The sequence below is a fragment of the Poecilia reticulata genome, linkage group LG19, assembly GCF_000633615.1.
Source record: "Poecilia reticulata strain Guanapo linkage group LG19, Guppy_female_1.0+MT, whole genome shotgun sequence".
Classification (NCBI taxonomy): domain Eukaryota; kingdom Metazoa; phylum Chordata; class Actinopteri; order Cyprinodontiformes; family Poeciliidae; genus Poecilia; species Poecilia reticulata.
This window is the reverse complement of record NC_024349.1, coordinates 6,487,000-6,498,568: the sequence shown is the minus strand read 5'-3', so window position 1 is coordinate 6,498,568 and position 11,569 is coordinate 6,487,000. Positions and strand designations below refer to the sequence as shown.

Here is an 11,569-nt window from a genome sequence, read left to right as displayed (position 1 = left end):
GGATGGATGGATGGATGGATGGATGGATGGATGGATGGATGGATGGATGGATGGATGGATGGATGGATGGATGGATGGATGGATGGGCCTCCCTTTCATCCAAATGTTGTGATATAATCTATTAGCATAAAGCCATAGCATCATCATCTGTGTCTAAAGTTATGGTCATCTTAGTGTGAAGCAAATCGAACATTTTCCAATATCCCTAAGCAGCCTAAAGAAAAATGGTTTATTCTGATTAGATATGAGCCAAAAAAAATTGAAAAATTGTCAGAGCAAAAATTTAAAAAAAGTCCTGTGTCTCTTTATACACCATTCTTGTATTTTAACAGCCATATTTTTGAATATTGGAAACAAATGTTGAATTTGAAAAATCCAAACTTCTAGGTGTTACATTTAAAAGCATCTGCATTAATATGTTTCTGTGAAAGGAAACCCCAACCCTTTTGAAAAATGACAACTGTGTCATCTTCAGGGGGAAACGTGAACTCACATATACAGAAATGTGATTTTTCTTTTCTTCTTTTCTCAAAATAATTGAACAATTTGAAGATACAAAACCTAAATTGTAACTAGAAGAAGAAAAAGAAATGGATCTACAAGTAAACATCTGAATTCCTAAATGACATATTTTATAAGTGCGTCAGAAAGTTGCACGTCTCAGTGAAAAAGTTTGGCTTGCTCACCCATATGCTGCAGTGACGATGCGCCATATGTCCGTTCAAGCTTACAGTACAGCACATCATCATGATTAGTGAGCCAAACCTGAAGCAGACGCTGTTATCCCACAATGTGGAGTTTCCACCAAGGTAACAAAATATCTGCTTGGCTTGAAAAGCAAGTGATTTATTCTCTATAGGTGATTAAATGTTCTACAAAAGGGGAACATTTGGGAAACTTTCGCGGACTTCCACTATTGCTGACAATATTGCTGCGTCTGTTGGGTGCTTCATCCTAGCAAGTAATTTCTGCAAAAACACTATATCATTCCAGAATAAATGACTGGCACAAAGATTAAGGAGCAGCGGTTGCAGCAGGAGCTAAGAGGGATCTCACTAATTTCATGGGTGTACGTAATAAATGGGTCTTGAGTCTGATCATAAATATTAAGACTCTGTTGGGGATTTATACATGCTAGCCGGAGATTCGACAGAAAGGAGGGCAGCATGAGGGAAAGGCTCTGAGCTCTGGGTCTCTTTTTCCCGAATTGTGAAGGAACAATAAGTTTATGGATGCAAAGGTTTAAAAGATTAACTTCACTCCTCATTCCCAGAGTAACATATTGGATAATGATACGGCCTGAACTTTACATGTGAAAGGATTGACTATTTTAATGAGGAATCTTCATTTTTTCATGACCGGTTCTTGTCAGTGTAGTAGCTGGGCAGGTCGCCAGTCTACGATTTATTAAACTTTGCTACATGCAGACATGATTAATTCAAATAATCATGATAGAGGCATGTTGGTAGGGAGCTGGGCATCAGCTTGAATCATAGTATCCTTTTATGGTTCTTGTTACTGTGGGATTATTAGTCATAGTAAGAGCTTTAGGGATTATCTTGCGGGTCACTCACACTCTTGAGCTTCTTGGACAATGTCAGGCCTAAATCTTATAAAAAGACAAGAGCTGCATTTTCCTAATGCTCTTATTACACAGTGAAAGATAAGGAGGAGCTTGAGAATGTTCTTGTCAGACTATCCGCAGTTGTCAGTTTGAAACTAAACCCCACACTGGTAGCATCATGTAGTTGTTCTTTTTCAAGTGGTCTTTGATTTAAAAACAATAACAAAGAACCAGACTGATTTCTATATCACCACGTGTTCAGTTTACTTAGAAAAAAACCTTGATGAAACTCACAAAACACTGTTTGTGCTGAAAAGAGCTCAAAATTCAGAATATTGGAAAAAAAATAGTAGAAACTGAAAAGTAAAAAGTAAACATGGCAAAGCAAGACAAATTATTCAGTGGAATAACTTTTGTTCATTTGTTGATATGCATTTTTACAGAAAACCTTTGAATTCTCCTGTAATTTGTCAACTTAAAGGCTCAGCTTCTTTCACAGACGTCTGAAAAATTGAGATCTGGAGACTAAAAACTTAATTTGTATCTTTTTTAGCTACTACTTTCTGACTATAGTTGGATGTCTTGAGTCACTGTCATGCTAAAGGATCCATCTGCAACACATTATTTATTTTCTAGCTAAAGGAAGATGCTTTTTGTGAAAATACATTATTCGATGTATGGCTTTCATCGACTAATAGAATAGGCATGGCTGCAAAGCATAACGCTTCCACCTCCGTGCTTCACTGTGGAAATGTTATTCTTGGGTCGCACTCACCATTTATCTTCCTCTAAACATGGCTGACGTGATTCCAAAGAGTTCAATGTTGGTCTGATCAGGCCACAGCACCTTCTCTGAAGCTTTGACTTATTTAGAGCCAAACTTTCACTGTCTGTACTTGTGCCTTCAACATCAGGAGGCTTCAAGATTTCAGGAAATGACATCACAGTGCAACAACAACAGTGTTCTTGGTGAGCGAGCTCTCAGCTACCTCCAGATTTTCAATAATCTCCTTAGGTTTCTCTTAGGTTGGCCAATTCCTCAACTTTCTCATGATCATCCTCACAATCTTCCATGGGGCTCCAGACAGTTTTCACATCTCTGACAGTTTCCTTCTTCTCACCAGCCTGATGGTCCAGGTTATAACAGATTTATTATTTGGTCTGTAACATCTTCTGACAGCACTCTGATCTTGTTGCTGGATTGGAAGAAATGAATCCTGTAGGCAGGTGTGCTCCATATAAATAATGCATTAAGTCAGGGGTGTGTGATCTGTGTTGCAAAATTGATTTAAACTTTTATTTAATAGGTTTTTTTTTTTTTGGTTGAAATTCTGTCTCCATATTAAAATGAAGCTACCATCTAAATTAGAGACTGTTCATTTTGTTATAAGTGAGAACACTCAGCAGGAGGACGAAATAATTATGTTCCCCACTGTAAAAGACAAATGCCAGCTCCAACTCCTCACTTTGTTAGAAAGCATTTTAAAAACTGCAGTTTGGATAACTATAATTTCACATGTTGCCCTCGGTGCATTACTGAAATTAATTCCCGCTCCAGGACACCGTGATTAACAACGTTTTGGAACCATATTCAACGCCGCCTGACTGACATCATTGGAAAGATCTCTTGTATCAGCCTATTGAGAGTTGCTTATAGGGTCAGATTTCTGTTATGTCTGCTGTAGTGGCCTTGCTCAAGGGCAGCAACCTAAGAAGAGTGGCATGGATTTGGTTTTCATTGCCAGATTTTATTTTATTTTTTTTTTTGCATCTATCATCATAACGTGCTACAGAGGCACCTGCAAGTGACTTCTCATTCGTCGTGTATGATTGAAACTCTGGGATTTCACAAATATTAAGAGTCTAATAAGCTAGATGACTTTATCAGATGCTTTCTGATAAAGTCAGACTCAGCTATCCATACAAATCAGAACAAGTAACAACTTTAAAGCAGCCTTTTCATAAAACTGAACTTGAAATACAGACAGAAAACAAGTGAAGCACCTCAGAAGTATTCACCTATTATTTTCATTTCCCTTCATATTTTGTGACATTACAACCACATATGATTTAATTTTTTTATTCATTTTTTACAAATAACTGTGGTGTGCATTTGTTTGTTCAGTGCTTGGATAACTAAAGTGAATCTGGTTCGATTTCTTCAGACGTGAACTAATTAAAGTCAGAGTTGCTCTGATCAGATAGAATTAAAATGGAGCTCGGTTTGCTGTTAGTGTTAAACACTAGAGTTGATTTCTGCCTATTCAAAGTTTAAACTTCATTCCATGTTTTTTTTTTTTTTTTTTGCAGAAAATCCTCTTATTTGAGGATTTTTTAGTAGTTTATCTGATATTCAACAGAAATGTCAGCTTGGCAAGATGAAAATCCTAGAATGTCGTGCTATTGGCTGGAGCGCCATTCATTTCCCTTGGTGCTGATTGGCTGTACCCCCGAAGGCAAAGATAAGCAAAGCTGTGGATGTTAGTTTGTATATTACACGGTGTGTTTTAATGCATATTAAGGTACATTTTGGTGTCTGAACTATTAAAATACATAGTTATATGCATTTTTATATTATATTTTATAGGGCACCTCAAGTATTTGTGGATTTCAGCCATTCAAAGGCAGCTGTGGTCTCTAACCGGGTTCTATTATTTATATAGTGAAAATCTTTACACACTATCCCCACGGTGAACGTGGCAGCATCATGCTTTGCAGATGATTTCCTTCAACAGGGAAAGAGACTGTTTAGAGTTAATAAGAAGATGGATGGGGCACAAAACGAGGCAATACTGGAGGAAAACGTCCAGGACAGTGGTTCTTAACCTGGGTTCAATGAGTCGGTCTCAGGGGTTCGGCGGAGCCTCTGCCGGAGGTAAAGACACACTTGTGTAAAGTCGTGATGACGCCCCGCTTTGCCATCACTTGCCGCAGAGGATCACGTTACATTGCTGAGCCAATCAGAGCTGCGGATGAGCCCTGATTGAAGGACCTCCACTCTTTTTACCAAAATCTATAGTCTAAATCTGCTCCTTAGTCGCATCTTTTCGGGGTTGGTACTGCCTCTAGTGGCGTGGAGGTGGTAACACAGCTAATATAATTACATTACTAAATCAGAATACCGCAAAGTATTTTGTGTGTCGGCGGGGAAGGGGGGGCGGAGACTGGTCCAGGAGGACAAAACTCTCAACATCCGGCCAGATCAAAGCAAAGCTGAACGACTGAACACTGAATATTTTTTCTCCATGAATGGATGAAAAATGTGGAAAAGTTCAAAAAAGCATGAAATCTTATGCAAGGCACTTCATGACATTAAGATGACCTTTTTAAATGCAAAAATGCCCCAAAAGAAAATGTTTCTGTTCTCTGCTCTGGTGCAATGTCTCCATACAAACCCACACTGTGACCTAAACCTTCTCCTGCGCTCTGCTCTCTCTGTTTGCAGTTTGTCTACATGTACAGACAAATGCCCTTTCATAATACCTTTTTGTAAAAAAAAAAAAGTTTGTATTTAATTCAACAGCAGTGTGCATTTTGCCTCGGGGTCACCTTAATTGGGGTAAAGCTGTCACACCTTTGCCCTGAGAGACACAAACAAGAACTCCAGGATCACAGCCCAGATCTCTGAGAACTCGTCACATATAAGTAATGGATTCTGTAATATATGATTAACCTCAAGGTTCAAGAATGTATTCAGATTTAATCATAGCTCATTCTGTGGTGCATTGAAGAGTTCAGTGCGCTTCAATTCCACCTCAAAAAGCAAAATTACAGAGCTCATTCTTCCATGTCGAGGCCGAGGATAGAGTTTGTTCTACTGTGCAGGAGTCAGTGGAGCAGAAAGGGTTTTAACTACAATAAATGAGAAATAATAGGAAGCGAGAGGCATTATGTTGACCACACAATGCTCTTTTTATGAGATGAGCGTAAAGGCATATCAGAATGGAAGCAAGTTTGAGTGAGCTTATTTCCATATGAGTTTGTAATATGTAAATGGGATAAGAAGAACAAAATTACACCATAAAAATGTTTAAATGGCTTATTTTGAAGTTGTGTTTGTGGATATTCAAGGCTTAAGGAACACTATAAAGACCAGAAGCTTAATGGAAACCTGATTTTTTTTACATTTCAAAAGTAATTTTGTTGTGTTTGGGATCATTGTCCTGTTGGATTACTCAGATTTGTGAGTTTAGGTAAAACAGATTTAGTCCTCCTACTTCATTATTCCATCCATCCACCTTGATCCTGTCACCACCGTCCTTCACCGTTGGTTCTGTGTTTCTGTTGTTCTTAAACGACCTTAACATTTTTCTTTTGTCTGAACGTCAACATCCACACAATTAAAATTTTGCGCAATAGATTCAAAAACCAAACGAGGGCCAAAAAAATAACCCAAAGAACTTTACATGAAACGTACAAATTTTGCCAGGAAGTCGAGTGAAATATCAAAATGATGCCTAAAGCTCAATGAAAGGTTGTAGATGTTGAAGTGCAACATTTAGTCAGTGCATTTTTGAGCCTGTCGGTAAAATGTCGGCCAACAATGAAGTAAATTTTTGCCACCAGTTTGAGTTTTAGAAACTTGTTGAAATTAGCAACAAAAATTGTCGTCATTCCACCCTGAAAAGTAACAGTAAGGCTAAAATTGTGATTAAAAGTTTTAGTTTTGTGGAGTCAGTGATATCCTTAATGAGGCAGAAAAAAAATAAGGAGTCAAACTGACCTAACATACTTTTTTTGGACTGTACATAAAATACTCCAGGCTGGGATGCAAACACAGGACCTTCTTGCTGCAAGGAAACAGTATTTGTAACTGTACCACTGTGCAGTCCATCATTTCCTTTCATTACTGCAAGAAAGCCTAGAATCTTCAGTTCAACATATTCCCTTTTTTCTGTCCCAGCTGAGCCTGCATCCACAAAGGAGAACAACTGTCTGAGTGCTGCCAAAGCCTGTAACCTGAACGACACCTGCAAGAAATACCGCTCTGCTTACATCAACCCCTGCACTAGCAGGGTGTCTGCTTCTGAGGTCTGCAACAAGCGCAAGTGCCACAAGGCTCTACGACAGTTCTTTGACAAGGTAATTAAGCATGCCAGGTTTAAGAGCTTTTATTGTCTTCCGTTTCGATGTCTGACGTTCAGCCTAACATTTCTCAAAATGATCAAAAACTTGCTTCTATCACAGTTCTAAATGGGATTTCACTTTCAGCGCAGTGTCTTTGTAAATGTCTCAGCTGGGAAAATGTTGTACGCCGCAGTACATTACTAAAAAACGCTGTTTCATGTTGAGACTTTGGTGTTTTCTGTGTTTGTTCCAAAATCAAGGTTCCACCTAAGCACAGCTACGGGATGCTGTTTTGCTCCTGTCCAGCGGGAGATCAGATGGCTTGTGCAGAACGCAGAAGACAAACCATCGTACCCATTTGCTCCTATGAGGATAAAGACAAGCCCAACTGTCTTTCTCTGCAGAACACATGCAAGACTAACTACATCTGCAGGTAAAACAGGAATCTTTAACAGGTTTAAATGCTGACTGAATCCTCTTTTGCACCTTGCTGGTTCTGGGTTGGATTTCCTTTTGCCTTCAACACTGCCTTAATCCTCCATGGCACAGATTTAAGAATTTGCCAGAAGTTGCTGCAGATTTGTCAGCTGCACATGAACAATGTGAATCTCCTGTTCCACCACAGTTCAGTGGAATGACAGATGGTCACTGTGGAGGCCATTGAACTCATTGTTCTGTTCAAGAAACCAGGTGGAGGTTAATAGTGTAGAAGAGAAAGCATGGATAAGATGTTTAAACTGAGATCATAAAGTGATGGACATGATTTAGGTGGGCTGTGGCTTTTAAATGATGCTCAACTCTTACTAAATTGTGTGTCGCCACTAAGTTTAAACTCATTTTTTGCAATCTGTATTTGTGGGCACACATAGCACCAACAACCCCGTTGCATTCAAAGTCACTTAACTTCTTCACCATCTGAAGCTTGGTTTGAATTTAAGCAAGTTGTCTTCATTACGTCCCTGTAGATTGTCTACGTGCTTTGATTTGCTGCCATGTGGTTGAACAAGTTGAGCTAATAAAGTGGCTAGTGAATGTATGTATACAATTGTAATTCCCTTATATTAGCAATTACAAAATTTTCTGTGTTGCTACTCAGAAGTCTGGAACATGATGAACTAAATATATCACTAAATCTTCCGCATGAAGTATCCTGACCTTTGACCTTTAAGAGAGTTTTCAGCACCAATATTTTATTCAATACACTGAGTTCATCATCTCAACCATATATAGCCAAGTGCTAAATTGTTCATTCTCCTGGCCAGTTTTAGACATTTTTGTTCCCTCCAATCAGATTCAAGTCAGAACTTGGGATGAACCAGTTCAAAATGATTTGTTCCAGTCGGAAAAATAAAACATGACGGTAAAAGTAAAAGTAAAAGATTTAAGACGAAATCTGCAAGGCGTTTGAAAATCGCACTAATATAGAAGCAAAGTTCAAACACCGTAAGAAAAGATTACTTTATTTAAAACATTTTTCTACTTACTGCAAAATTATTCATTGCAAAACTGAATCATTTTTCATCTTCATTACATTTTTTTTATTGCTTTTTATGTTTGTGTCTCCTACTTATCCGTCACTTTGCTCTGGATACGCTGTGAATTTCCCCACTAAGAGTTTTTTTTATTATTATTATTTCAGCAGGAAATTTAATGTTTTTGATTGTTGATTCAATGTTGCATGACTGTGTTTTTGTGTTTAATGATGTAAAGCACTTTGAAATGCCTTGCTGCTATAAAAATAAAATTTGATTGAATTTGAATAATTTTCACCTTCACAGCTTTTCAGGTTCAAAAAAATGTTCAGTGAAAACTTGTCCAGTTCTGTAGATACAAACACTTAATGAAGTTTTGTCCATCTTGATCCGATTGATCGCTCAATCTTTGCATTGTATCTTATTTAAACATGAGCAAACTCTAAAGAGCTGTCCTCCTAGATCTTTCTTGGAGAGTGATTTCAGAAGTAGGACACAAAAGCGTCGTTTTAAGAAGCTTTCATTGACAGCATGTGTCTCCGTTGCTGATAGATCAAGGCTGGCGGACTTTCTCAGCAACTGTCAGCCCGAAGCTGGTTCCATATCTGGCTGTCTTCTAGAGAACTACGCCAACTGCCTGCTCTCCTATTCAGGTCTTATTGGTAAGTTCTTCATATCCATAGGTGTATTGGACATATTTTTCATCAAGGACCCGTGATCTTACTGAACTGTGCTCTCAATTATTGCCACACCTGGTAAAAATGTGAAACATTGTCTTCTTGTGGTAGCACAACCTCATATTAAACATTTTAGAAACATCTAAAATATATTTTTGTACATTGTTTCAGAGTGGAATAAAATGCTGTGTACAAAAATACTCTGTCATCGTCAAACAAGAAATTACTGTGTTCCAGGTGTAGCTTTAAAATACATCCACAGGTTAGCCTCCAATTACCTCAAATGTGTCAGTTAACCTATCAGGAGTTTCCAAAACCGGTACGTCATCATCATCTGGACTTTCCTCCGTTGTTTCTGCATGCCTTCTGATTTTGAAGACGTTAAATAAATCTCTGACATGTCCTTTTCCTCAGTATCGAGGCATTTTGCTAATAGAAATCATTTTGGTCATTCTTACTGACCAGAACAAAATAAGTTTGGTCTGTTTTACCTTTAGACGGTGAGAAAAAAGGTATAAGTGTCTATTCACTGTATGTGAACTTCTGGTTCAACTGTATAACGCAATTATTCACAGTCCTGTTAATACTTATGTCAACCCCTTATTCACATACAGAGAGGGGAATCTACAAGTTTACGTAATCATCCAGAGTTCTGAGACTTTAGTATCTTCAATTAATTTTCAATAAGATTTATGTCTGTGAATTGAAATTGCCATCAAAGAACGTTCGGTGAAGCATTTCACTGTTATGTTGACCGCAAGCCATATTATACAACTTAAAAACCCAGTGAGGACTTTTGTTAAAATTTGCTATTTGGAAAAAGTCTAGTCTGCTGTGCAGTTTTAGAAGTTTCTCAGATTCTCCATCAAACAGAGTGGTTTTACATGCATTTGTCCTTTGAACAATTTTAGTCTCACCTGAGTAAAAACACATAATTTCCAGCTAAAGTACCAGTAGAGTTGGTCCGACTCCACATGTTTATGTCAGTGATGGTAGGGATGGAAAGTTGTCTTCTAACTGGCATGTAAATGGCTCCAGATTGCTGCTATGGAGACATACTGACCCCATTAGTGCCCCTTTGAGATTTGTTTATCTTCTTTAACCATTTTTCTCAGTGGAAATGAAACTTTATACTTTATACTCGGGTCCTCATCCAACCTTGTGTGTTACAACTTTGTTTTAAACTTATTTAGGTCAATAGCTATTTTACCCATTTGTAAATCAACACGCATAGTCGTCTTGCCATGTTCTCTGTTTTTACTCATTTTGGCGCTCTGGTCGCCAAAATTACAGAGTGAGCAAAGTTATTTTTTATACTTTCTTGCTTAATGGGTCACTAAAAAGATAGAGACTATTCTTAACAACCACATTATGATGCCAACTAAAAATCCTTATTTGTTTTTTCAACAACTTTCTGGCACAGCTGCTGCATTCTTCTACACATTCATATGCGGACTACATACATATAACAGATCATTTACAGGTGCTCATTGAAAAGCCAAGCAGTTTAGCCTGTGTGTATTCTGCAGAGCAAAGGTTAAACTAGCTGATCAGCCAGGCTGGCAAACACCTTATATTACAGCCGCAACGCTGCAGTGCGAACATTTCACTGCAGCTCATTGTGCAGTAACAGATCTTGATCCAGTCTTCCTTTCATCAGGGGGTTTCATTACGCAGAAAGGAAAATGACGTCCCACAGAGTTTTTGAAATGAGATTTGAACACAGTGCAACGGAGGCCAATTGCAGTCTCAACAGGCAGAAATTTCAATCTACACCACAGATATCATGCTTCACACAGTTTATTCCCTCTAATGCTCCCACCCGACAGGTTCCTGACGCCACGCCACAGAATCTGCTTGTAATTGCAGAAATCGAACCTACTCGGCCTCAAACTTACTTCAAAAAGGCAGACAATTAGTCTTTGCTTGATATTACAGCTTACTAAGGAATTTTATCATTTTATCACTCACTGCAATTTCCCTGGATGTTGTAAATGGAGTAAAAGCTCCTTATAACACAGAGTAAGCCCACTCTCACTGGCTGACCTGGACATTTTAATTTAGCATAAAAGGCCAGAAAAAGTTCCTACTAAACCACAAGTGCCCTATTAAATGGTTTCAACCGGAGTAGCAATGACTAACAGGGGTCCTATTCTGCTTTATGCTGCAGGTACAGTGATGACTCCCAATTATGTGCGGTCTTCTGGCATTAGCCTGTCACCATGGTGTGACTGCAGCAGCAGCGGGAACAGCAAGCCTGACTGTGATAAATTCGCTGAGTTTTTCACCAACAATCGATGTCTCCGTGAGTTCCAGCATTCTGTTTTTCGTAGCATGTACAATGCTTTGCTAAAGTATTTATACTCCCCAAACTTTTACAGGTTGAGAAAACAGTTCCACTTTACTAAAAGCGACAGCTAGAACGGCCCAGCCAACTGGAATCTAATTGAGAATTTGTGGAAATCCTTGAAAATTCAATGTTCACATCTAGTTTCACCGAGAATTCAATGTTGGATGAAAGGGGAAAATTTTTAGTGTCTAGCTGAGCAGAGCTAGTAGAGACATAATTCAAAACATTGTTTCTTGTCATGTTTTGGTTTCATGATGGACCCAAACACAGGCAGAACGTAAAGTGAAAGTTCCTTCATATTAAAAACAGAAAAAGTGGCAGATAGGGATCAAGACAAGAAACCAGCAGAAATGCAAGGGACCATGAGACAGGAGGAAAGAGAAATATCATGAAGGCAACAACAGGAGGAAAGAGAAATATCATGAAGGCAACAACAGGA

General features: G+C 38.4%; 1 protein-coding gene across 1 annotated transcript in view; it reads left to right on the top strand.

Moving 5' to 3' along the window:
• Positions 1 to 11,569, top strand: part of gfra1b (gdnf family receptor alpha 1b) — a 28,975-nt gene that overhangs the window by 11,605 nt on the left and 5,801 nt on the right. Inside the window, exons 4-7 of the mRNA XM_008436696.2 lie at positions 6,468 to 6,646; positions 6,892 to 7,064; positions 8,656 to 8,765; positions 10,951 to 11,085. Of these exons, the coding sequence (XP_008434918.1) occupies positions 6,468 to 6,646; positions 6,892 to 7,064; positions 8,656 to 8,765; positions 10,951 to 11,085 (597 nt within the window). The remainder of the gene's footprint in view (positions 1 to 6,467; positions 6,647 to 6,891; positions 7,065 to 8,655; positions 8,766 to 10,950; positions 11,086 to 11,569) is intronic.